The 27,500-nt window shown below is 45.7% G+C and overlaps 2 protein-coding genes across 7 annotated transcripts in view; both read right to left on the bottom strand.

Moving 5' to 3' along the window:
* Positions 1-18,997, bottom strand: part of LOC135089601 (sodium-dependent serotonin transporter-like) — a 26,574-nt gene extending 7,577 nt beyond the window's left edge. Inside the window, exons 1-6 of one of the 6 annotated variants that reach the window (XM_063985410.1) lie at positions 18,876-18,997; positions 17,344-17,529; positions 2,957-3,116; positions 918-1,069; positions 397-625; positions 1-80 (exon numbers count right to left, since the gene is read on the bottom strand). The exon at positions 1-80 is cut by the window's left edge and continues 52 nt beyond it. In XM_063985410.1, the coding sequence (XP_063841480.1) occupies positions 1-80; positions 397-625; positions 918-1,069; positions 2,957-3,116 (621 nt within the window). In that variant the 5' untranslated portion in view covers positions 17,344-17,529; positions 18,876-18,997. Of the gene's footprint in view, positions 81-396; positions 626-917; positions 1,070-2,956; positions 3,117-13,013; positions 13,304-13,575; positions 14,151-14,765; positions 15,093-17,343; positions 17,685-18,213; positions 18,334-18,875 lie in introns of those variants that run through there. The other 5 variants (XM_063985411.1, XM_063985409.1, XM_063985407.1 and 2 more) reach the window with 5 other exon arrangements.
* Positions 18,998-19,094: 97 nt separating this feature from the next.
* LOC135089603 (uncharacterized) lies at positions 19,095-23,038 on the bottom strand. Its single transcript, XM_063985415.1, has 3 exons — positions 22,679-23,038; positions 20,018-21,058; positions 19,095-19,939 (listed from the first exon to the last, which is right to left on the bottom strand). Exons 1-3 carry the CDS (start codon positions 22,691-22,693, stop codon positions 19,706-19,708), a joined length of 1,290 nt encoding a protein of 429 aa, XP_063841485.1. The 5' UTR covers positions 22,694-23,038; the 3' UTR covers positions 19,095-19,705.
* Between the last annotated feature and the right edge of the window lie 4,462 nt (positions 23,039-27,500).

Below are 27,500 nucleotides of genomic sequence, written 5' to 3'. Positions count from 1 at the left end.
CTGCGCCAGGGTCTGCTCCATCACGCTGAGGGGCAGGCCGATCAGCAGCAGCAGCACAGTGTACGCCGCCAGGAATCCCGCTGCGGCACAGAGATGGAAGTTGTATGAGCTGTGGCGCCGCGACAACGGAATTACTTGTATGGCGCCGCGAGAACGAAATCATATGACAACATCGCTACAGAAAGGAACCAGGAACTATTCAGCGGACTGCCTGGTTGACTGATTGCCTTGAGAGCAGCGGCGTGGCAGTAAGAGCATTTTATTCGTATCTAACATGAAATAAATAAATGAATAAATAAATAGCACATGGATATCTTTTTAAAACCTAGGAAACCATAGCAAGTGTGACCTTATCCATAGAATTCAACTGAGTTCAGTGTGATGGACTTAACTTACATCCCTCATTGGAGCTCCACTTGTAGGCGAGGGCGGGGAGGCGGAAGAGTGTGGGCGAAGCGAGGGCCAGGTGGAGGTGTTGCAAGATGTTGGTGGCGCCGAAGGCAAGCACCCTCTCAGACTCGTCCCCGTCATCCTCCCCCTCCCTAGGCTTGATCGCGTCATTCTCCACCTCTTCCGAGTCCTTCTGCTCCTCCCGAGGCGCCCCCACTGCAGGACTGTGGTGGGCCTGCGCGCACCACACACACACACACACACACACACACACACACACACACACTTAAATATGTTAGAAATGACGTCATCTGTCATTATTTTCAGAAACTATATTAAATTCAGAGAGAGAGAGAGAGAGAGAGAGAGAGAGAGAGAGAGAGAGAGAGAGAGAGAGAGAGAGAAAGGAAAGAACAAAGAAAAATTAATGTGACGACCAAGAGAGAGAGAGAGAGAGAGAGAGAGAGAGAGAGAGAGAGAGAGAGAGATTCTCCGCTCCTCCTCCTCCTCCTCCTCCTCCTCCTTACCATCTCCTGCTTGATTATCTTGTCCACGAGGTTGGTGTCCGTGGCGCCCATCATGCCGGCGATGGTGCGCGCGCCCTCCACGCTACCCTGGGTGGACTCGCTGTCCTCGTTCACCTTCACCAGCATGGATCCGCCGGGCATGTCCACCACCTCTGTGCGGGCGAGGAGTGGTGTTGGTGGTGGTGGTGGTGGTAGTAGTGGTGTTGGTGTTGGTAGTGGTGGTGATTTTATATTCGAGTTTTTGTGTGTGCCATTTTTGTGATTCTCTCTCTCTCTCTCTCTCTCTCTCTCTCTCTCTCTCTCTCTCTCTCTCTCTCTCTCCTCTGGTGTCTCTTTTATTCATTCTTCGTGTTTGTCATTTATTTTTTTCCATTCTGCTTTTCTCGTTTATTTATTTTCTATTTTCTTTTTACGTTGTCCTTCTGGCTTTCCTTCACTACCACCACCACCACCACCACCACCACCACACATTCCTCACACACTTCTCTTTCTTTCCTTTTTCTATCTTTTCTCTCTTACCCCTTCTTCTTTTTACCACCTTTATTGTTCTGTCACTCTTTCCTTACCTCCGCTACCAAATCCACCAGTCATTCTCTTTTTTTTTTTCTCTCTCTCTCTCTCTTTCTTTTTATTATTCTTTTCTTCTCCTATTCTTTATCTCTTTCCTGTCGTCCACACAGCATCTAACACGAGAATCACCACCTGCCGCTCTCTCTCTCTCTCTCTCTCTCTCTCTCTCTCTCTCTCTCTCTCTCTCTCTCTCTCTCCACCATTTATTCCCGTCTCAGTATCTTCTTTTCATTTCTTCTTTACCATCGTTATTTTTCATTTATGCTTTCTTCTTTTTATACATCTCTCTCTCTCTCTCTCTCTCTCTCTCTCTCTCTCTCTCTCTCTCTCTCTCTCTCTCTCTCTCTCTCTCTCTCTCTCTCTCTCTCTCTTGGTCATCATTCATTCACTATAATTATCTTTATTCCTTCTTCCTTTTCATTATTTATTTTCCTATCTCCGTCTTTATCATCACACTCATCTACACTTTCCTCTCGTTCACCTCCTTTGCGTCATTACAGCCATCCCATCTATTTATTTACAATCTTCTCCTCCTGTTATCTAAATTCACCCTCTTATCAGCTCATGCTTAGCTATCGCCACCACTACCACCACCACCACCACCGCCACCACCACCACCACCACCACCACCACCACCACCATTGTTTGTTATTGTTCTGTTTGATTAATCTTTTATTTCTTTTCTATTTATATGTTTGTTCTATTTCTCTGTCTCTCTGTTTCCTCTATCTCTCTATCTGTTGGATTTTTTTATTCTCTCTCTCTCTCTCTCTCTCTCTCTCTCTCTCTCTCTCTCTCTCTCTCTCTCTCTCCTCTCTCTCTCTCTCTCTCTCTCTGTGTGTTCCAAATTAGATACAAAACTCTAACACACTCTATTGCCTTTTCTCCATTCACGTTAATTAGCTTTTCTTCAATAACTTTTCTTTTTTTCTTTTTCCTTTAATTTCTCGTTTGTTTATGTTTGTTTTGTTTTCATTTTTCAATTTTTTTTTTTTGACATTGTGTGTTTTGTTTACTATTTTTACATTATCATCATTATCTTTTTTTTATCCTTTCTTGCTTTTACTTTTATATTCTTCTTGTCTTTCTTTACTATCTTTAGAACCTTCATCACTATCATCATTTTTTTTCCCTTTTTCCTTTCGTTTTTCAGTTTGTGTTTGTTTATTATTGCTACACCATCACTATCACTATTTTTTTACATGTTCCTTTCCTGTGTCATGTGTTTGGTTACTGTATCTACAATCTACACAATAACTATCATCACTTTTCCTTGTATTTTCTTTTTTTCATGTGTTTCTTTACCATCTTTATAATCTACGCCATCACTAGCATCATTATTTTCCGTTCTTTCCTCTCTTCTTTCGTTTACTATTCTGTCTACAAGATCACTATCACTTTTTTCCCCTCTTCTTTATGTTATTTTACCATATCCACACCTTCACCACCATCACCACCCGCACACTCACCCACTCTGGAGGAAGGGCGGCGCATGACACTGGTGGTGATGGAGGAGAGGGACAGCAGCCGTGACCTCCTCCCATCACTGGTCTCGCTGCCCGCGCCTCGCCCCATGCTGATCATGCTGGAGAAGGAGTCCGTGGACTGCTTCCTCTCCTTCCCCTCCATCTGCAACACAACAACATAACTACAACAGCAAAGGCCATAAGTAGTGGCTAGATCATTTAGGTGAGGGAGCATTGAGTTGTTGTAGGGGGGTGAGGCAGGTAACAGGGAGGGGTAGTGGCTGCTGGGAGGGGCGGAGGGAGGGGAGTGGGAGGTAAAAATGCAAAAAACAGGTATTGGAGTGTCTCCCTTTGGTACTAGAAGTGAGAGGTTAGTTCCGGTTAGCTCAGAGAAGTGGATGCTGGGAGGGGTGAAGGGAGGGTAGTGGGGAATGAGTGACAGGAGGGAGAAATAACACAAAAACAAGTCCTGGAGTCTCTTTCTTGGCTGGTACAAATAAGAGGTTAATTCAGGTGAGCTCAGGTGAGTATGCCAGGTGTCAGGTGAAAGGCGACGCAGGTGAAGGCCATTGTGTGGTTGTTAGCTAGTTGTGTGAACGAGTGAATGAGCGAGACTTGTGTGAGGCATGAATACGTGTATGAGTGAACGAGCTAGGCTTCAGTCATAAGTGTTAAGTGGAAGTGCGCGGCCTGGCGCCGGGAGATCACCTACCTCCAGCCTTCTGTTCACACCTTCTGTGAATAAACACCTGCACTGTTACCTGCGTTTCCTGTGCCCCTGCTGGTCAAGAGTCGAACATGGCGCAGTGAGTAGGATCAGGACAAGGCTGCAGTGGGTACGGCGCAGAATGGAGAAGCAGTTGGAGGCGCTGGCTGCCCTGCTAGCGCGACAGTCGGAGCAGAGTCAGGCTCGCGAGGAGCGTTTAACCCAGCTGCTGGAGGAGAGTGGGGACACAAGCTCCCAGTCGCACCACGGCGAGCAATGAAGGCGAAACCACAGCCCGCAGCACGTCTACCCAGGGCGCGAGGTTCCCGACGTCCGCCACCATCATTCCTCACTTAACGGCGTCAGCATCTTTACGTGAGTTCGACACGTGGCGCCATAAGTTTGAAGGATACGTAACCCTCGCCAGGATAGACTGTCTCTCCCTGGCTGAGCAGAGGGCGGCACTCGCTGCTGTCCTAGACGACGAGTGGACCCGTACACTTCGCTACGGGATAAGCTTACCGAGAGACGCGGAGTTAAGAACCATCCTCGATGCAATGTGTGAGTACCTGCGAAGCCAGCGCAACATCATCATGGATAGAAGAGACTTCTACTCCCGCGTGCAAGAAACGCAAGAAGGTTTTGACGACTTTTTATGTGCTGTAAAGGAAATCGCCAATTTCTGTGACTTTTGCGACCAGTGCATAAACCATCAGCTGCGTGACAGAATTGTCGTTGGGACACGAGACGAAGTGGCTCTGAAACGCATGCTGGAAAACAAGAAACTCACCCTTGAAAACGCCATAGATATTTGCAGAGCATCAGAGAGCGCTAACCAGTGTAGTGCAGTACTAAGGGGCGGCTCTCACTCTTCGAGCCATGGTGTGAACGCTGTCTCGAACTACAGGAAGGGCAGTTTCGGGGGCTCAAGCCCCACGGGCTGTTATCGTTGTGGCAAAGATTGTCGCAGTGACAAAAGGGGATGCCAGGCAATAGATAAAGTGTGTCGTAACTGCGGGAAAAGAGGGCATTTTGCGAGTGTATGTCAGCAGACAGTGAGGAAACGACGAGGAGCTTCGAGGAGTTCCTCAACTGTCTCTCCTCATCGCGGTGCAGGCCCGAGGCGGGGAGCCAGTGCCAGTGTATACCAGCTCTTATCAGGCGTATACACAAAGACGGTGACGGCACGACCTGCGCCCCAGGTGCTCATTACCGCCACACATCCCGCTGGAAGAGACAAGATTACGTGGACTCCTGACTCTGGGGCCGAAACGACCGTTATTGGCCTCGACACGGCAACACTCCTTGGAATCCCGCCCTCCAGCTTGGCGCCCGCTGATGGTGATGGACTTTATGCTGCCGGTAATCACCCCCTCACCTGTGTAGGAACTTTCTCGTCGCACTTGCAACTGGGCGACAGGGAAGCTGAGACTGTTGTGAGCGTGGTGAAGGAGGTGAAGGGGGCGCTGCTTAGCTGGTACGATTCCATCGCTCTCGGAATCCTCCCCGAAGATTTTCCGGCTCAAATCCGACCGCTACGCAGGGAAGAACAGCGCACCGGCAACAGCTCCATCAAGTACCCGACCGCCTCGCAGCCACCTCTATCTACGCCCACAGAAGTGATCAGCTGGCCTCATTCCTACGACCCAACGCCACAGCAGCGTGCGGGGCACGCTGCTGCTGTGATCAAGGCCTTTCCCAGCGTCTTCGAAGCAAAGGAAGGTTTACGTGCAATGGCGAAACAGTGTCTCGTCAGCCCACCTGTCTTGGCATACTTCGACCCATCATTACCAACGATGCTACAGACTGACGCCTCAAGGATGCACGGATTTGGATTCGTTCTCCTGCAGAAGCACAGTGACCAGTGGAAGATGGTGCAATGCGGGTCAAGATTTGTTACAGACACAGAGAGCCGCTATGCAGTAATAGAGTTGGAAATGGCTGCAATCGTCTGGGCAGTCAGGAAATGTGGCACCTACCTGAAAGGACTCCCTCACTTCGATCTAGTGCTCGACCACCGCCCGCTGATACCTCTCCTCAATAGCAAGTTGTTGGGAGAAATAGAGAACCTGCGGCTGCAGCGCATGAGGGAGAAGCTTGCTCAGTATTCTTTCACAGCAAGCTGGCAAAAGGGATCGACACACTGTGTGCCCGACGCCCTCTCACGTGCTCCAGTACAGGACCCAGTGGAGGAAGAGGATGCTGCTACTTCTGGTGACCTCGACCCTCTCCACTCAGCGGTCATCTCAGCGTTATCTGCCACCAATGAGGACGGCGTTCGCTTAGCACCACTCCAGGATCAGACTGTGGAAATGGTACGTGCCGCAGCAGCAAGAGACGGGGAGTACTGCTTGCTCAAGAACGTCATCATCGAGGGCTTCCCTGATCATTGCCACGACCTCGATCACCGCTTGCGTACGTACTGGCCGGTGCGCAGTCTGCTGGCCGTAGACGACGACCTGGTGGTTTACGGGCCGAGGCTTCTTATTCCTCACAGCCTCCGCCGAGAAACACTAGAGCGACTCCATGACAGTCATCAGGGGATGGAGCGCACCAAGCGACGGGCCCGACAAACGGTGTACTGGCCTGGTATGGACAGAGACGTTGAGAACGTCGTTTCTGGATGCTCACTATGCCGTCCACTCCTACCAAGCCAAGCCAACGAACCTCTCTGGCAGGACACGGACACACCCAGCAGGGTGTTTGAGTCAGTTTCTGCAGACTACTTCCACGCAGCAGGCCGTACATACCTCGTGTATGTAGATCGCTTGTCTGGGTGGCCTCACGTGTCTGCATGCTCACGTCCAGCATCGGCTGATCAGCTCGTTCGTGTCCTTCGGGGTGTGTTCGCCGACACGGGCGTGCCTGTTCTCCTGAGGACTGACGGTGGACCGCAGTTCACTTCTTCATCGGTACGGCGCTTCCTGGCTCGATGGGGGGTGGAGCATCGTGTATCTTCACCTCATTATCCACGCTCCAATGGTCACGCCGAGGCAGCGGTCAAGTCCGTGAAGAAGCTGATCCTCACGACCACACAGCAGGGACACCTGGACGAGGATGCGTTCGCTCGCGGGTTGCTGGAACTGCGCAACACTCCGAGGGCGGAAGGGCGATCACCAGCACAAGTCCTCTTCGGTCATCCTATGAGGTCCTGTGTCCCGGCTCATCATCGCTCATACGCTCAGCAGTGGCAGCGCGCTGCTGATGAGTGCGACGCCAAGGCAGAGCGACTGAGGAAGAAAGCGAAACTTCGCCACGACGCGTCCGCCCGTACTCTTCCTCTCCTGCACCTCGGTGGCCACGTCGACGTTCAAGATCACACGACAGGCCTCTGGGATCGCCTGGGTGTCATCGTGGCTGTTGGGCGAAGGAGAGACTACCTCATCAAGATGGGCAGCGGTCGCGTGATGTGGCGTAATAGAAGACACCTACGCCCACACAGACCTCTTGCTCCCCTTCCTGTCGAGCAGCACACCGCTCATGGCGGTGCAGCGCTTCAGCATCAGGGTCACGAGGAACACCACCATCCCGGCAGCCCGGAGCATCAGGGTAACGGGGTACACCGTGGCCGAGAGCAACCAGAGCGTCGAAGCAGCCGACAGCGTAGGGAGCCGAGACGACTGCAGGTGCGGTGGCACCGTAGCACCTACGATTAGTCGTACGTGTTCATTGTACGCTGTGTTTGTTTTGTGTATATGTACCGTGTTTTCTGTACTTCAATCATTGTAACTTTGTTTCATGTGTTACGGTAGCCATAACAAAGATAAGGAATCTTCCTTATGTCTCGGGGGAGGTGTGTGGTTGTTAGCTAGTTGTGTGAACGAGTGAATGAGCGAGACTTGTGTGAGGCATGAATACGTGTATGAGTGAACGAGCTAGGCTTCAGTCATAAGTGTTAAGTGGAAGTGCGCGGCCTGGCGCCGGGAGATCACCTACCTCCAGCCTTCTGTTCACACCTTCTGTGAATAAACACCTGCACTGTTACCTGCGTTTCCTGTGCCCCTGCTGGTCAAGAGTCGAACAGCCATAAGTAAAGAGTATTCGATTACTAATAAAGATTCCGGTTTTTATTCCAGTAATCTTTCAAAGGATAACCTCAACCACGTCTTGCTCAGTCATTGGCAGCACGTTAAAAAGTAGCTTGAATTTCGACATGAAGATGGGGAGGAGGAGGAGAAAGAGGAGGAAGAGGGGGAGAAATAGGGGAAAGAGGAAGAGAACGAGAAGGGGGAGAAGGAAGAAAAAGAGGAGGAAGACGAGAACGAGAAGGGGGAGCAGTAAGAGGAGGAGGAAGACGAGAACGAGAAGGAGGAGGAGGATGAGAAGGACGAGAACGAAAACAAGAAGAAATACAAAGGAATACAAAGGAAAGAGCAGACAGCAACAGCCTTACTGGGCCTAACGAGGATGTCTGTGTAACTATGCTACCACTACAGATTCTGAGTTAAAGGCAAAAAGACAACAAGGTTCAAGGAAGGAAAGCAAGAAAGCACAGAGGGAGAAAGAGTCATAGGATGTGTTAAGATAGGCTGAAAGAACATGTTGCTCTATCTAGTAAGAAAAATATATATGCAGGAGCGAAGTACGTTATTTGAGAGGTTGATGCGAGGTGTTTGTTTAATCTATGTCTAAAAATTTATATCGTGTTATTATCTACTACATGTGCTGGGAGAGAGTTGCAAACATTTACAACTCTATTAAAGAAATAATGTTTAGCTTCATCTGATCTGAAACGTTTACCTGTTATCTTATGACCGTTATTTCGAGTAGTGTTGGTTCTATTAATGATTAGATAGTTGTTTATGATTACGTTATCAAAGCCGCGAAACATTTTAAATAGCTCTATTAAGTTCCCTAGCATGCTTCGTTTCTCTGGACTGAACAAGTTGAGCTCCCTTGAATGCTCCTCATATGATTTGTTTCGCTGTCGTGAAATCATCGTGGTAACTTTTCTGTGCACTCTCTCCACCTTGTCTATGTCTTTCCTGCAATAGGGTGACCATAACTGAACGCAGTATTCAAGATGAGGTCGGACAAGCGGGTTAAACAAAATAAGAATTACACTTTCTGACTTGAATTCAAAGGTTCTACCAATAAACCCAATCAATTTATTCACTGTTCTAACTACTTCCGAGCAGTATTTACTCGATTTGAGGTCTGAGGTAACGCTACACCTAAGTCTTTCTCTTTGTTAATCTTGACAAGCTCGGAGCCGTTCATTGAGCAATTTACACAATCATTGTTACTACCTATGTGCAACACTTTACATTTATCAACATTGAATCTCATCTGCCACTTGTCTGACCAAGTGACTAAGCGGTTGAGGTCGAGTTGTAATTTCCTTTTGTCATCTATTGTAACTTCTTTATTCATTATCTTAGTATCATCAGCGATCTTAGATAATCTAAAGGTGAGTCGCTCATCGATTTCGTCAACGTAGATAAGGAAAAGAACAGGGCCGAGTACGGTTCCCTGTGGTACACCGCCTGAAACTTCTCGCTAGTGGAGGAAGAGGAGGAGGAGGAGGAGGAGGAGGAGGAGGAGGAGGAGGAGGAGGAGGAGGAGAACGAGAAGGAAGAGGAAGAGGAGGACGAGAACGAAAAGGAGGAGAAGGAGGAGGAAGAGGAGAACGAGAACGAGAACGAGAAAGGGGGGAGAAGAAGTACAACAACAACAACAACAACAACAACAACAACAACAACAACAACAACAACCACAGAGGGAGAGAGGAAGGAATGGGGGGGGGAGCAGGAGGCTGAATGAATGAGTGAGAGGAGGAAAAAGGAAGAAAAAATGCAAGAGAAATCAAGAACAAGCAACACACTGTATCTACGCGGTTTGGAAATCTGGGTTATGTCTTTATAAACGCAACAAGAAGACAGGTGTTGCGCACAGATCCAACTGAAAGTCATGTAAAGGTGCCTCACGATACGTCTGTCTGTCTGTGTGTCTGTCTGTCTGCTGTCGTTCATGGGTCACGGCGTGGAGAAAGCAGAGCAGTCATCGTCTCCCTTGATTTGCTGTTCTGCGTTGTTGATATTTACGTCTTATTCTCACCGCCTCTTCTCTCGCTTCCTAATACAATAAGTAACTCCTACACTGCTGGGGAAAGAGAAGGAGGAACACAAGAGAGAAATACAAAATAGTTTAGACGGATTTATTGTTGTTGTTGTTGTTGTTGTGTTTTTTTTTCCTCCTCTTTTCCCTTATCTTCATCTCCCTTCTTATCCTTTCCCGCTTCCCAGTCCTTCCATCCCCTCCCATTGTCCTCGCCTCTTCTTCACCCTTATCATTATCCTCCCTTTATCCTCTCCTCCATTCCCTATATTCTCATCTTCCTTCTCTTACTGTCGCCTCTCTTTCTTTCTTATTCTCGCCCTTCCCTTCTCCTCGCCTCTTATCCTCACCTCCCTTCCTCTTATCCTTGCTTCCTCCTCCCGTTTATCCTTTCCACCCTTCCCTCTTATCTTCCCCTATCCTTCCCTGTTATCCTCACCTCCCCTTTTCTTGTATCCTCGTCTTCCATTCCCTCTTATCCTTTCAACCCTTTCCTCTTATCCTCGCCTCCCTTTTCTCTCATCCTTTCCTCAGCATCCCTCTTATCCTCGTCTTCTTTCCTCCCTATCCTCGCCTCACCACTTTCCCCCTGAGCTAGTTTGAGAGGCCTTGAAGCACTGGAGCCTCAAATCTTGGCGGCCCAGGGTCAGAGCAACTCCACGTGTACACACCCCAGGCCAGGATGCAACGCCAGAGATCTCCCCACCACCACCACCACCACCACCACCACCACCAGTACAGTCTGCCACGCTCTGCTCTCTCGCTGCATCCACACGTGTGTTCTAACGTTGGTAACCTGCGTTTGATCTCTGACTTAACGTTCTGGTATTCTCAGTGGCCTTCTCTCTCTCTCTCTCTCTCTCTTTCTCTCTCTCTCTCTCTCTCTCTCTCTCTCTCTCTCTCTCTCTCTCTCTCGTTGCTTCCTTTTACCTGAAAAAAAAAAATTGTAGTGTTCTGGGTTTGTAAGTCTCCATAACTATAAGAACGTAAACAAAGTAAGGAGATAGCAAAAGGCGTGTTGATCTTGGTTGCTTCGCTTCGCTCACTCCCTGATCTGAATTTGCAGTGTTCCAGGGTTAAGTTTCCGTAGCTAAATACATAAAATTAAGGAAATTCGTACATAGTTTTATACGGTTAAGTCTTCGTAGTTGAGAACACAACAAAGTAAGGAGACAGCAAATGGCGAATTGACCTTCACGTGGCAGCTTCTACGCACTTGAAACTTTCCGTCTGCCGCCTCTGTTCCTTAGGTCTGTCCAGCCTTTTCTTGAAACTCTCCAGCGTCTGTGCCCTCACCACTTTCTGGCTAAATTTGCTCTACTCATCAACATCCCTATAATTTTGCATCTATTATCTGTCTATAACCCTACATGCAAACGTACAATTCTTGCCTATCTCCTTTTCAAAATCTTAATTTCCCTAGTGCATGGCTGTTCGTACGAATTCATACTTGTTTCCTGACTTAAAGAACCTGTCGATTTATATTTTCTGTTAAACTCTCTGACCTTTCGCATCACCACGCACTCTGCGCCTTGAGGCGTCTTCTGTTTACCGTGATCCGTTTCAGATCACTGATCTGACCGCGCGGCCCGTGTTCTTTTAACATCTTGATCTGGATTTACCCTGATCTGAGTGACACGGATCATGATCTGGGTGATCTGGGTCCGGAGGTGGGTTGTAGCAGACGACACTTGCTGAAGCTGCTGGCGGTGGCCATCTTAGCGGCTGAGCAGCCTCTGCTGGGGATTTCTTTATGGGAATACACAGCAAGAAAACGGCTGATATGTCTGAGGAACATAGTGAATGGTAATGAACCGTTGCAGAATGTTGCTGTGGGAACAGAATGTGAATAGTGGTGGTGACAGATGCCAGAAACAAGGGAGATATTACGAGCCACACCAAACCTTGGTTTAATGGCTTCTAATTATAATTACGTGGCCATTACCGCCTCCACCAACGACCACATGATGATGTAAAGGAAGATAATACTTGTTCAGTCGAAAATAATACATCTTTACTTTGGAAATGCTTCAGTAATGGTGTCAGTAGTGTCAGGACGCGGGCCAGGTTAGCCTCGCCTTACTTCCCAATATTTTCTCATTTTACCATTGTGTACTTCACCACAGCGAGTACTTTCAGCATGCTGTGTGTGAAGAGAGCTTTGTGTGAAACTTTGTTATACAACATTCATGGCCAGGCACGGAACCCTGTCTTGTGCTGCCTGGGTAGACATGTGGCTGGGCCTCATTGGTGGCCTTCTCGGCCCAGCTTCCTCAGGAAATATACCATAAATGTAAATGTAAATGTAAATATACTATAAATGTAAATGGCTGTAGTCCTCGTTGACACTTCCTGAGAGCACAGTGGCGAGCATCAACAGTCTGCCGTTTGTGACAGCTGGGCAGCAGCGACTTGCTTGTGTTGTTATTGTTTTGATCAGTAATAGCCGCGAGCGTTCTTTTTACCCCGAGCGAATCCAGATCAGATCCAGATCCAGATCCAGATCAATGATGTAGAGGTGATCAGTGTTGTAAATAGAAGACGTCTTTGTAATGCCCGTACTGAGAGACGCTTTGCTCTCTCACTACAACTACTTCCAAGGTCACGGAAATGATTAGCAGGGTTCTCAAGAGTTTTTCACCTGTTAATACAGGAAGGATATAGGTCTGTTAGAATCAGTACAAAGGAGAATGACTAAAAGGGTACAGGGGATGAGGAGTATTCCTAACGAAGCGAGATTAAAACTGTTAAATTTGTATTCTTTAGAGAGACGTAGGTTAAGAGGGGACCTGATAGAAGTCTTTAAGTGGTATAAAGGTTATAACAAGAGGGACGTAAACAAAATTCTTAGGACCAGTAACCAGGATTGAACAAGAAATAACGGGTTCAAGCTTGAAAAATTTAGGTTAAAAAAAAGAGGAAGGAATTGGTTCTCAAATAGTGTGGTAGATGAACGGAACCGACTCAGTAATCAAGTTGTTAGTGTTGAGTCATTAGGGAGCTTCAAGAGAAGATTAGACAGATTTATGGATGAGCATGATAGGTGGATATAAGTAGGTATATTTCATACAGGGACTCCCACGTGTAGGCCTGGTGGTTTCTTGCAGCTTCCCTTATTTCTTGTGTTCTTATGTTCTTATGTTCTTAATATGTCACTAGAATCATAAAAAAAAAAAAAAAAACACCATTAAAAATCCATATCACTTCAGTTAGAGGCTTTTGAAAGTAGAGGTGCAACATAAAAGTGTTTCAGAAAAACGCTTAGGAAATGCAGCTGTGACTCTCTCTCTCTCTCACCCTCCTCGCCATCGACGCGTCTAATTACTCGTAATGCTTCTGTGCTGCCGCTGTGCCTGAGTGGGTGCCGCGGCTGCTCCTCGCTGCTCGTGCTTTATTGGAAGCGTGTTGGGTGTGTTGCACTCCACTGCCACAACTGTCACTCCCTCACCCGCTTCCTCACGTCGACACCCACTGACTTACTCCACCTCCTCATTTACCACATCCGAGACATTACCATCGCACACACACACACACACACACACACACACACACACACACACACACACACAAAGATATATAGATAGCTTACTGAACACTGCAATTTTACACTGTACAATTAATCAAGAACCTGAGGAAATTATATATGATAATCCCAGTATCTATGACAGACAAATATACATACATACATATATTTGTAGTCCATGTAGCATACCGCGTCTCGATATTAGTGTGTACAAATCAATTAAATATTAGGAATGTCGCCATCAAAAAATTAGTTATACGTTTCTAAAATTTCATGAATAATCTTACACACACACACACACACACACACACACACACACACACCCCTCCTTCAGACCTCTATAGGGTTTAACACGACTTTCTGCGGATATTGCCAGAGGTAAGAGTACAGGTTATTCCAAGTTGAAAATGTTCCACGCACACATGCATTTTGAGGCGTTGTTTAGCCGTGGTGTGAAATTCAAGTGTGGCGTGGCGACAGATACAACTGTCGGGCCAGGCGGGTAACCATGGCGGAGAAACACCCTTTCCACACACTCCACATTATGCAATACAATCTGAACGTATTCACTGTCACTGTCTTGGAGGAAAACTGTGTGATCTGACTAACAATCAGCTGATTTGCTGCTAGCCTCGCTGCTTCCTCCTCCCTGCCCGAGCAGTGCATGGTGCCACGCAACCTAATATTTTTTATTTGTCATTTATTGCGTCTGTACTATCAGTGTAAGTTATCGGTAATCGGTATCGGTCCGTTGTTGTCACTCGTTTCGTCGTGTGATGCTGTAAGACTCCAAAACTTGTAGAAATCATGACTGAATTATTTACAATTTCAGATCCTCGTCATGGTTACCCACCTGGCCGCCAGGTTATCTGTCGCCAGGCCACTCTTGAATTTCATCCCACGGCTAAACAACGCCTCAAAATGCATATGTGCATAGAATATTTTCAACTTAGAATAACCTGTACTTTCACCTCTGACAATATCCCTTGTATAACCAAATGGCTCCCAGGCACCTTCTCTCGCTCTCCGTCTTCTCGACACTTCCACTTCCTGCTTCAGACACACGCAGGAATGAACTAGTTTTCCGTTTCAGAGAAATAGATATATAGACAGCTTGTACATAGCTCATCACAAACTGCCTCCAAGGGCCAATAAGTCTACTGTTGTCTGTTATTCCTTTGTGTTTCTTTGTATCTACGTATATATCCGTTATTTTATTTTATTTTTTTTTTCAGCTAAGTTTACAGTTATTCACCAGTCACCTATGTATGCTTATGTATGCATATAGGCAGGTAGGTAGTAGGTGTTTACGTATATAATGTATGCATCAATATGGATTTCCCACACTGGGCGGCTCAAACAAAGCACCGCACACACACACACACACACACACACACACACACACACACACACATCATTCACATTCTTAACCCCGTCTGCCCCTGGTGGAAGGGGACAGTCTCAAGGACCACAGTACTACACCCCAGAGGTACGAATACATAACCTAACTCCGTCCCGCACCTCACCTCTATATCTCCCTCTCCATTCCCGCCCGTGTCCATGTCGGCGGTACGTGGCGGGGTAACCTAACACGTCCACCACCACTCCATCACAGCCAAGATGGGGTTTGTTGAGCCTCGTTGATCACAACACAGCACAAGTGGGATCCGGAGCGCACAGTGATCAGCTAGCACGTCCGTCTGACACCAGGCAAGGGTTTAACTGGGAGCACATTGTACTGACTCAGATGGTGACATCACTCGCCCACTCGCTACAGAGGCAGCCGCGTCTTTGAGGCTGAGATGAATGGCAAATACTACGAGATTTTTTTTTTTCTATCTTTTTCTTTTTTCTCTTGTTCTTTTTTCTTGTAAGTTTTTTTTTCCTTTCGTTTTCCTTCTTTTTATTTCTACTTTCGTTGCATTTTTTTTATTTGGTTTGGTTCGTTGTCACTTGGGCAAACACAAGGGAACGTTTTTTCTTTCTTTTTCCTATTTTCATGTTCGTTTTATTTTTCCTGTACACCTTTTTTTTTTTAATTTTCTTTCTTTTGTTTCCGTTTGTTTGGTTCGGTTTGGTTCGTCGTCACTCCCTTCCTCTCTCTCTTTCTCTTTTTTTTTTTTTTTTATTTAAACATAGATACATTATCACCCGAAGGCGCACTGCCGTGTGCAACCTATTTTAGGGGTGTGACACAACACACAATTTTATATATATATATATATATATATATATATATATATATATATATATATATATATATATATATATATATATATATATATATATATTCTTTATGGCCTTATGCTAATATTGTTAGCAGGGGGGTTGGGAACGAGCCCCTCTCTCTCTCTCTCTCTCTCTCTCTCTCTCTCTCTCTCTCTCTCTCTCACCGTCCCACAGGAGTGATGGAGCGTGTATACTGTACAACTTTCCCCAAGATGTAATTTTTTTCCCTGCGTGCCGTACACATACATTCCACTCGCAAAGTTTCCCTCAAAACACTCTTCCCTGATGGCTGGTTGTGGGAAAACGCGGAGGAGGAACGTTGATTGGTTGATTGGGGGAGTTTAAGCGCCGCAACAATGGGGTCATATTGGACTGTACATTATTACATGCTCAAATATAAAAAAAAAAGATGAAATACTATAGTTAATAAAAATAAAGAGAAAAGAAAAACAGGATCAGGACGTCACGAGAAAAAAAAAAAGTGAAAATAGGAATAGAAAAAAAAAAAAAATCTCACAAAATCATAAGCATGTAGTGAAATGATAAGGAAGACTAGCGTATAGTAAATAGAATAAATAAATAAAAGGTAGAGCGTGGTAATTTAGCGCCGCACATCAAAATATTTAACAATATACTTCGATGTAAAAGTTAAAAGATTATAACGACATTAACTACCATGGAAGAAACGATATCGGGAATTAAAGGGTAGGAAATTAAATGGAAAGTAATTAGTAGTTGTGTGTGATGGTGATGCTGGTGGTGGAAGGGTAAGGTGTGGTGGTGTGTGATGATAATATGTGGTGTGGTATGATGTGTGGTGTTGTCTGTGTTATTAGTGGCGTGTAGTGGTGGTGTGGTGTGGTGCGTTATGTGGTGTAGTGTGGTGGTGTGTGGTGTGTGATGTGGTGTGGAACTGTGGTGGTTTGGTGGTGATGGGAGGATAAAGTGTGGTGGTGTGGTGGTGGTGGTGGCGGTGGTTGCACCTGCTATCAGTGAACTCCTTAACTTGATAGCGATTAGTGTCATTTGGAGCACATTACTTGTTTTTATGCTTCTTTTTTTATTCTTTCCTTTCTTTCCTTCCTACATTACTTCCTCGTTTGCTTTGCTTTGCTCTGTTTTTCCTCACTGTCTTCCCTTGTTTCCCTGGATAGTGTTCGTGTGTTTGTTTGCTCTGAGTTGTATTGGCTAAACAAGCGTGTGGATTGTGGCGGTGGGGAAACAAAAGGCTTTATTTCTCTAACATTTCCACGAACAACTGCAATGAGGAATAAAGATCAACCTTTGCTTTCTCTCCTCTCTCTCTCTCTCTCTCTCTCTCTCTCTCTCTCTCTCTCTCTCTCTCTCTCTCTCTCTCTCAGTCTGCTGCCTCTGTTTAATGAATTTCTGTTCGTTCTCTGTCCCTTTATTTGTGCATTTCTCCGTTTGTTTGTTAGTTCCTCTGTCTGTTTGTCTGTTTGTCTGTTTGTCTGTCCGTTTATTTGTCTATATCTTTCTGTCAGTGTGATTATCTATTTATCCAAGTGCCTTTCTCTATATTTATCCATCTATTTTTATATATGCTTGTGTTCGTCCGTCTGTCTGCCTGTCTGTTTGTCTTTCTTTCTTGTTCTTTCTCTCCTTTTTTGTGCATGTACGTATGTATGTATGTATGTATGTATGTATGTATGTACGTATGTAGGTATGTATGTGTGTATGTATGTATGTTTCAGTTTAAAAATGTACTTATACAAATCTTTCTGGTCATTCCCATCCGTTACATCTGTCGTTTTCTCTCTCTCTCTCTCTCTCTCTCTCTCTCTCTCTCTCTCTCTCTCTCTCTCTCTCTCTCTCTCTCTCTCTCTCTCTCTCTCTCTCTCTCTCTCTCTTACCCACCTTATCTATTCCTGCAGGAGTTACTAGTAGGATGCACAAGCGCCTCAGAGGAGGGGAGGGTTAGGGACGTCTTGCAGAATGACTCTTCTAATCCAAGACAGACACGCGGATGATGACGAGAACAGCGACCGGTCCATCCATGCGCCTCACTTTCACCCTGATTCACCCGTCGGAAAATGCGCAGTTCTGGACGAGTGTGAAGGAATCAGCAACGGGGAAGATTGGCAGAAAGCGAGTAGAGAGAATAGAAGTTAATCAAGAGTCGAGAAAACAGGGAAATAAGAAGTGGAAGAGTAGAAAGACTAGTTGAAGTTAAGAGTTCAGAAAAAGGGAGAGGTGGGAAGTGTGTAAGAAATAGTGGGAGTTAAAAAGAAAAAAAAAATAGAAAAGAAACACAAAGCGCAGTCAGGAAGGAAAGGAGAGAGGGAAAAGGTTGCGTAGGAGTGAAAGAGTGAGTGTTACTTGTACGTGCATGAAAAGAGAGACGGAAAGAATGTGAGTGTGAGAGTGAAAAAAAAAAAAAAAAATGAAAGATTACGTTACGAGAGATAGAGAGTGAAAAAAGTGAAATATCAGTAAATGAAAAAAAAAAAAAACTTTGAGTAGGAAAAAAGACGAAAATTAGAGTATATGGAAGAACGTGAAAATAGAGAGAAAGATAAATGGTATTAGCTGATAGAATAACAGAATAAAATAATGAAATAGCAGTAAGTGAAAGAACGTAGTAGAAAAAAAACAAAACAACGGAAACTAGAATACGTTTAAGAAAATGGAAACAGAGAAAGAAAGATAAAAGAGAATTAGAATGCGAGAATAACTCAACAAACTGTATAAGAATGACCGAGACAATGAGTGAGTGAATGAAAACACCTTCACAGCTTGTATGGTGACTACGAGATTGTGCAGCAGGAATCAAGGTGAGGCGTCTTCCAAGGAGGGGGCTAATCTAGTCTGATCTGAGGCGGGGCTTCTTCACAAAGTAATCAGATAAACAGAGGCTGGAGAGGCGGGTCTTGAAGATAGCTTGTCGAGAGGAGGACGGCTGCTCCACATACCTTGGAAGATGCTGATTACGTTAGTCCAGATAATAGTCTCTCTCTCTCTCTCTCTCTCTCTCTCTCTCTCTCTCTCTCTCTCTCTCTCTCTCTCTCTCTCTCTCTCTCTTCTCTCTCATCTGGTACTTTTTTCCTCTGCTTTTTCCTCCATGTCCTTCCTTCTTTGTCCTATTCCTCGATCATCTTCTACAAGCTCACTTATTTTTTTCTCCCTTCTTCTCCTTCTCCTTGTCCTTTTCTTTTTCTTTTTTTATCTGTTTCTTTTTTCCTTCCCTTTCTTTTTCTTTTTCTTCTTCGTCTTCTTCTTCTTCTTCTTCCTCCTTCTCCTCCCCTCCTCCTCCTCTTCCTCCTCCTCCTGCTTCTCCTCCTCCTCCACCTCCCTCACCACCACCACCTCATTACAAATTGTCACCACATTCCGATTTTACTGAACGGAAATACTCTTAAGAACCACAAACACTGAAACATTTACATTACCAGTCACTCTTTGCTGTCAGTGTTGTCTCTCGAAGCTTTAAACTTTCACCACATTAAAGCCTGAGGTGCACCAGTCAGGGGTTGAGTGTTTGGTGGTGCATTGGCTAACTCAGTGTCCCTGTCTGGTGTTGCTCACGTATCAAAGGTGGTGCTCTTCAGATAAGGCGTGGACATCCCGAGGGAGGACAGTCGAACGATTAGGGCAGTGATATCATGTTACATTTTCAATTTATCTTTTAATAGTGGACGTACAATAACAGCAACAATAATGAGACGCTCCTTCGCCGGCGAGGAGGTGAACTGAAACTGTGATATGATAAAACAGTGATCAAAGTAAAAAAAATTCCATTGCAATGCCATTCAATACAAAAACATGTATTTTTTTTTCCCACTACCTGTTTTGTTTTGATAACCTTAGAGGAACAAGTCATTGGTTTGCTGGGTGTAGTGGGAGCCTGTCCCGGTCCACCCATCACGCTAGTGTTACCTAATACTGAGTGTGCCTCACGCTAATTCTATCTACATACCTTATACTGGGCCTGATACTCACGCACGTCAACACCACGCACACACCACACACTCACTAACAACACACTCATCACCACTCACCACTCACGCTTCTCTCACGCTTCTCTGACGGTGAATGTGATGGGGAGTCATTTCCTCTCCCCCTCCCTCCCTTTCTTCCCCCCCACCCTGAATATGTAAGTTACTAATATCTTCCCTCCCTCCCCCTCCACCCTGAATGTGTTGGGAATTACATAATTCCCTCCCTCCCTCCCTCCCTCCCTCCCTCCCTGCCGCGGGCGTCACGCAGGGTCGGCGCCGAACTACAGGTCCTGCTCGGGGGCGGCGGGCGCCGAGTCGTAGGTAATCTTTGGGTGGAAGCCTTGGTCATTGGCCACGTAGGTGACGGTCTGGACGCGGCCGTCGGGGAGCTTGGTCTTGTAGGAGCCTCGCGTCTCGCCTTCCTCCTGCAACTCCGAGTGGAAGAACAGGTTCCCGGAGGTGTCGTCCAGCACGTTGTAGCCAAACTCGTAGCTGGTATCTTCGGCGTCGTCGCCCTGCGGGAGACCACGTGGTCAACGAGGGAGAGACATTCTGAGGTGCAGCGCGGTGCCAGCGGCACACTAGGCACTTACCACTGCGGCGTCGCGGGCGGCGCGAGTGCCGGTGCTGAAGTCCCCGGGGTCTTGGACCTGAATGGAGGCGGATGCTTTCTTGGCCACGTGGTGCTGCTGCTGCTGCTGCTCCTCGAAGGACAGGGAGACTGCAGGCGTGTCTGGCGGGGATCCCTGCGTGGCGGGCTGCGATGTGGACAGGCGGGAGTTGGACAACAGGATCACCGTGGGGTGGTCACCGGACCGCTGGATGTCTTGCCGCAGGCTGTGGTGGGGAGCCTCGCCCTGGGGGAGAGGTGGGTTGTGCAAAATGGAGCGGGGGCGGGGAGGGTGGTGGCCGTCAGGCTCCCTATTCAGGTTGCCGAGTTTAAAACTTGCGGTGTTCCCGAAGGAGGCAAAGGAGGTGGCAGTTTTGTGTGGCGGGAAGGAGTCCTGCTGCAGGTCGTTGTTCTGCAGCGGCAGGGGCTGTGGCACGTCGTGTACCACGCTCACTAGGTGGTCCTCCTCCACGGTACCCTGGAATGGCGGCCGCCCCGACAGGAAGGAGTCTGGGTGGAAACTCTCGCCGGAGAAGCCGTGGGTGTTAGGAGTGGGGGCGGCGCTCCCGTGTTCGTGCACTACCTTGAAGAAGGAGGTTTGCCCCCCTTGGGAGGCGGGGGAGGAGAAGGAAGACTTTGGAGGTTCTGGGGGAGAGTGGGGAGCCGCTGGGAGGGAGAAGTGTGACGTGGCCGGAGGGGGATGGGGAGGGTGATGGGAGGGAGAGTGGGAGGGAGGCACGGCGTGGAACTCCTGATGGTGGGGTGGCGGGGAGTGGATCTGATGGTGGGGGCGTAGCTGAGGCTTCTCCACGATTGGGGGACCAGGGTCCAGATTGGGGGCCTGCTGGTGGGCGGGGGGTACCTCCTTGCCGCGGGGGGCCCCGCCGCCGAAGATGTTCTGCAGCGTGGAGGTCATGCCGTGACGGAGGTTCTCCAGCAGCCTCATGCCCATGGAGAAGGGCGTCTGACGCCCCCGTTGAGGCTGCGCAGCCGCCGCCGCCACCACCACAGCCACCACCAATACCTGCACAGCGGGGAGGGAAGGTGTTAGCGTGTGAGGATAACCACTACAACCACCATCACCACCAACGCCACCACTACCACCACCATCACACACCGCATCACCACAGACACCATCCCATCACCATTCAGAGACCATCACATTGCCATGCATCACCAAACCGCCACCACACGTGTACATACATCACTACATCACTCACCACCACCACACAAGACCCACTAATCACCACGCCACCACCACAACGACCACTAATCACCACCAATCACCAGCACCACAGCATCACCATACACCAACCACCGACTCAACTCCATCCAAGCAAACTCTCTCTCTCTCTCTCTCTCTCTCTCTCTCTCTCTCTCTCTCTCTCTCTCTCTCTCTCTCTCTCTCTCTCTCTCTCTCCCCATCATTCCCATCAGCTTCATCATCACACTCTAATTCACCAAAGCTTATCAGAGCACGTCACTGCGGTGAGAGAGAGAGAGAGAGAGAGAGAGAGAGAGAGAGAGAGAGAGAGAGAGAGAGAGAGAGAGAGAGAGAGAGACTTTTCGCAGACTCATCAACACTACCACAATAACATTACAGGAGCAGAACATTAATTTAGACAGTAATTGGAGATACACACACCACACCACCGCACCAGTCACCATCAGAAGCACCACCACTGCACCGTCACCAGGTACCGTTTTGGCGCCACGGTACAGAACAACAGTGAACAAGATGAGCGCCACAGTTTCACCGTAAACCACAACATTTTCACCACAAAGCACAGTTGGTAATGATGTAAACAAGACAATGAATATTCGTAAACAATTGCCTCAAGTGCTTATCATATAAAACATAAACAAAATAAACAATGATAAGAGGTAAGGATTAGAAGAAATATAAAAGCAACAGCAACAGCATCATCATCAACAACAACAACAACAACAACAACAACAACAACAACAACAACAACAACAACAACAACAACACTGATAGTAGAAAGAAGATAAGTAGGAGAAAGCGAATAATGAGAGGAAAATGAAAGAGAGATGGAGAAGAGAAGGAAAAGGAGAAAAATTAAGACGAAGAGGAAACTAGAACGAGAACTGGGAGAAAGCAGAAGACAAATAGGAAAAGGAAGGAATAGGAAGATGAAGAAAAGGAAGATGAAAATTGAAACTGATAGGAATAGCAAAACGAGAAGAAAAGAACGCAGATGAAAACAGAGAAGGAAAAGGAGAAGGAATAAAGGAAATTATCAAAAAGTATACTTGAAATAAAACGAAAAGTAGAAGAAACCAAATAAAAACTTTATAGGAAGTGAAAAAAAGAGAAAAGGAGGGAAAGAAAACATAAAGAAAGAACGAAACAAAGAAAATGGGAGAGAGCAGTGCAAAAACGAAGAAGAGAGGGGGGGAAAAGAGAAAGAAAATGTTAAAAAAGCGAAGCGAAACAAAGAAGGAGTAAAACACGAGAGATGAGAAAGCATAGTGTAAAACGAAGAAGAAAAAAGGAGGAAGAAGATAGATAGATAGATAATGGAGATAAATAACAAACACACATACATTTAACAAACCATAGATATAACACACCCATCCATATTTAAAACACACACACAATTACACACACTACAACACCTACCCTATGAAGTAACATGTCTCGTGGCGATGTCTGGTGCGGAAGGAGTGAAGGGGAGTGGACCGCTGCGTGTCTCTTATACCTTCCCTTGCGTGAAAGTGAAAGCGAAGTGTGCGCATGCGTCTCCTGCCCCGCCACACGTGACAAAGACGCATCATCACTCACGTAAATCAAACTAGAAGCGTAAATAACAGAAGGTAGATAGAAGGGGAGAAGACGAATGAAGAGAATGTAGAAGAAGACAACTGGAAGAAAGAGTAGGTAGAATCGAAAAAGAAAACAGAGACTATAGAATTAAATTGAGCAATAGACGATAACAAAAAAGGAAGAAGCCAATTATAGAAAAGAAACTGTAAATTTGAAACACTGAAGAGAAGAAGACCAAGAGAAATGACTGAATTAAACTAAAAGCGTAAACAACAAAAGGAAGAAGATAAGGGAGATGATAACTATGAGAAATGGAAAGAAAAATGAAAGTGAAGTTTAAATAACGGAACGTAGAAGGAAAGAAAGCAATGAGAGAATAACAGAATGTAGACACGAATAAAAGTAATTAAGAAAAGAAATGAAAGTAATTGAAGCATGAATAACAGAAGGTAGAAAGGAAGAGAAAAGACAAATAAATGAGAAAAAAGTGAACTAGGTTGTAAATAACAGAAGGCAGGAGAGAAAGAGAAGAAAGCAACAAAGATAAAGAACGACAAAAAGAATAAATAAATAAATAAAGTGAATAACAAAAGGTAGAAAGCGAAGACAACTTAGAGAAAAATCAAACAAACGGTAGAAGAGAAAAAAAAAATAGTAATTAAGAGAAACAGATAAAAAAGAAATAGAAAAAATAAAAGAAAATGGAGTGCAGATAGATACAGGTGTGCGTATGAAAACTGATCTTAGTGTTAGGTAAAGTTGTGTTCATAACTAAGGAAGCGTAACTTGCTGGCTGAGTTGTAGTGAAGTAAGGTTTTGCATAAGTGGTTGTTAGTGACGGCAGGGTTGTGTCATGGTTAGTTATGATAAGGGGCTGTAGTTGTTGTTCTTCTCTTTAGGTAGTTTGGCATCTCATTAAATTCGTTATCATTATCTCATCAAACACCTTTATTTACTTTATTTTCTTCCTTTTTTTCTAACTTATCTTCTTAACTTTTTTTTTAATCTTCTAAACTTTTCTCTTTACCTCTTAGCCATTCCTTAACTTTTCTTAACATTTTTCTTTAACTTGTCTTAACGTTTTCCTTAATCTTTTCTCAACCTTTCTTAACTCTTTTTTTTCATAACTTTTCATCGTAACTGTTTTCTGAATCTTTTTCTTAATCTTTTTCTTAACCCTTCCTCAACCCATATTGACTCTTCTCCTATCTTTTTTCTTCACTCTTTTTTCCTAAACCGATTAATAAAGACAGGTTGTGGCATGGCTGTAGTATTAGTAGTGAAATGCTTACCGTACACACCCTTAACTCACAACTAAGGACAGTGAGTGTTAGGAATGCGGTATTAAAGTAACAATTAAGACAAGAGAATAACAAAATTAATATGTAAATTCTTTTATAAGTTTACATTCGTATTTTGATGCCTTTATTTATTGAATTTTTAGAATGATTATGTAATGAAATAGTGGTGACGTGTTTCTCTCTGTCTCTCTCTCTCTCTCTCTCTCTCTCTCTCTCTCTCTCTCTCTCTCTCTCTCTCTCTCTCTCTCTCTCTCTCATGATGATTTTTCCCCTCCTCTGTTTCCTTTACATTTATTTCATGCGTAAAATTGTGCTACTTTTAGAGATTTCTCCCTCCAGCTACATCATCATTTCTATTTCAGTCTCTCTCTCTCAGACTGTCTGTTGTTTGTTTTCCTTTTGTCTCTGGTGTCCGTGTATTGTTGTTGTTGTTGTTGCTTGCTTGTTTGTGGTGATATTTTTCTGTGATTTTTAGTTGTAATTGTGGTAGTAGTAGTGGTTGTAGTAGTAGTAGTAGTAGTAGTAGTGGTAGTAGTAGTAGTAGCAATAGAATTAGTAGTGTTGTTCTTGTTATTATTATTGTTGTTTCTGTTGTTGTTTTTTTTCTGATATTGCTGTTATTATAGTTTTTGTTGTTACTACTGCTGGTACTGTAGTTATTGTTGTTGTTGTTGTTGTTGTTGCTGTGGTTGTTTGTGATGTTCTTCCTGCTGATGCTGCTGATGTTGTGATTGTAGCCATTGGAAGGTGTAGCTAATATTGTTGTGGTTGCTCATGGCGTTTTCTGCTGTTGGTAGTCGTGGTGGTAGTGGTGGTGCCATTACTGCTGCTATTGTTGTTGTTGCTGCTGTTTATGTAAGAGCTGTTGCTAATATTGCCGCTGTTTATCATAATTTTCTGCTGGTGCTTACGGTGACAGCGGTGGTGGTGATGATGGTGGTGGTGGTGGTTGTGGTGGTGGTGGTGGTACTGCCTTGGTTACTGTTGTTGTTGCTGTAGTTGTTGTAGACGTTGTTAATAAGGTTTTTCTGCTGGTGCCAATGGTGACAATGTTGTTGTTGTTGTTGTTGTTGGTGGCGGTAGTGGTGGTGGTGGTGGTGGTGTCGCCAGCGTGGTGGTGTTGATGCTGCCGCCGCCTCCTGCCCGGGTGTTCCTCGGCCGCGCTGTAATGACGGTGTCGACTTTCCCGCGTGGAAAGTTTTCAGTCAGACACAAGTGATATTGACGGAGGGAGGGAGGGGAGAGAGGGAGAGGGAAGGAGGGAGGAAGGGAGATGGCCCACTGCATTCCCTCCTCTCTCTTTCCCTCCGCTGCAGCTCCCGTGTTTTCTCTCCCGTTGTATTGCTCCTGTGCGTTTCTTACGTCTGTTTTTTTCTTCTACTGCATTACAGGTATTACCACACCTACTGTTCCTCCTCCTCCTACTCCTACTCCTCCTCCTCCTCCTCCTCCTCCTCCTCCTCCTCCTCCTCCTCCTACTACCACTACTACTACTACTACTACAATAACAACAACAATAACCATCCATCTAATCAAAGGAGCAGCAAGCAAACTGGGAAATAGAGAGATATACAAATAAACAGGTAGAAAAAAAATGCACAAATAAATTAATGAACAAATAAGCTGACGAATAATGAATAGACAAATAAATACCTAAAGTAAATAAGGAGAAAGCAATGAAATGAGGAGGAATGGTGAAAACTAACCCGAAAATTAATGACAACACCAGGTGCACAGGTGTCCGCGCCACACACACACACACACACACACACACGCACGCACAAACAGACACGTACTCACTCACTCACTCACTCACGCAGAAACACACGCACGGACATACGCAATCTTCCTTACGCAAGATGCTAATTACGCAGTTTCTCTACGCACACGTGAGCGCCACTTCCTCTTTCCCTCTTCCTTCCTCTCTCTCTCTCTCTCTCTCTCTCTCTCTCTCATCTCTCTCTCTCTCTCTCTCTCTCTCTCTCTCTCTCTCTCTCATAATGGACGTCATTCCCACGTTCATGTTTTCGTCGTCACAGAGAAAACGACAAGCAGGTTTCTCCAGTATTCTCTCTCTTTAATGCAATAGGTACAGCCGCAGGAGTAATAAACAAAAATAACGACGAAGAGGACGACACTAATAACAACAGCAACTAGGAAGACAACTACAACAGCAGCAACAATAACAACAATAATAATAACAACAACAACAGCAACAACAACAAAAATGTCAATTGAAACACTGACATAACATAACAAAAACCACAACAGCAACGCCTGGAAGAAGAAGAAGAACAACAACAACAACAACAACGACACAGCAGCAACAACAACAGCAGCAACAGTAGCAGTAGCAATGAAAATAATCACCTTTCTTTCATTACCATTGTCATCATTATCAGCAACAATCATGGCGTTGACAAAATCACCAGTAATGACAACAACAACAACAACAACAACAACAACAACAACAACAACAATGACAATGACGGTGACAGTGACAACAACAACTACAACAGCTACAACAATTATTATGGTCACTTTTCTCTTTCTCCCTCAATGACTTTTCCTCCCCCTCTCTTTTTCCTTCCCTCGTACCTCCCTCCCTCAACACCACTCATTTTTCCTCCTCATTCCTCACCTTTGTACCTCTTTTTTTCTTAACCCTTTCTTTTCCTCGCTCCCTCCCTTCCTTCCTTCCTTTCTCCACCTCCTCCTTCCCTCCCACTCATTCTTTTTATTCCTCCTCCTCCTCCTCTTCCTCCTCCTCCTTCCTCGTTTCTTCCATTCACATTTCCTTCCTTTCACTGTCTGTGTGTTTGTCTATCTGTCAGTCTGTCTGTCTGTCTGTCTGTCTGTCTGTTTGTCTGTCTGTCTAGCTGTCTGTCTTTCTAGATGTCTGTCTGTTTGTCATCTATCTGTCTCTCGGTCTGCTTGTCTGTATGTTTGTTTGTTTGTCTGTTTGTCTGTCTGTCTGTCATTTCGTCTTTTTCTATGCTCTCTCTCTCTCTCTCTCTCTCTCTCTCTCTCTCTCTCATCTCTCTCTCTCTCTCTCTCTCTCTCTCTCTCTCTCTCTCTCTCTCTCTCTGTTGCTACCTGGATCATTATCATTTACCTGTTGATCTCTACCACCACCACTAACCACCACCACCACCACCACCACCATTACCACCAGCACCACCACCATCATCACATCTACGTAGTACACCTTCCTTCCCTTACAACTATCAATGTATAGTCACCTTCCCCGTAATCATCACAACTAATACATCACTCTCGCGTCACACGTAATGGTGATGATAGTGTTGGCTACAGAAGGAGATGGTGAAAGGTGTGTGTGTGAGTGTGTGTGTGTGTGTGTGTGTGTGTGTGCCAGT

This window comes from Scylla paramamosain, chromosome 33, assembly GCF_035594125.1.
Source record: "Scylla paramamosain isolate STU-SP2022 chromosome 33, ASM3559412v1, whole genome shotgun sequence".
NCBI classification, from domain to species: domain Eukaryota; kingdom Metazoa; phylum Arthropoda; class Malacostraca; order Decapoda; family Portunidae; genus Scylla; species Scylla paramamosain.
The sequence above is the reverse complement of the archived record's forward strand: the minus strand, read 5'-3'. Positions and strand labels throughout refer to the sequence as shown.

Excerpts from the sequence above, each read along its gene's own strand:
- LOC135089603 (XM_063985415.1), bottom strand. Across the intron at positions 19,940-20,017 it reads CCGCCCGCGACGCCGCAGTG|GGCGACGACGCCGAAGATAC; the intron begins GTAAGTGCCTAG and ends GGTCTCCCGCAG.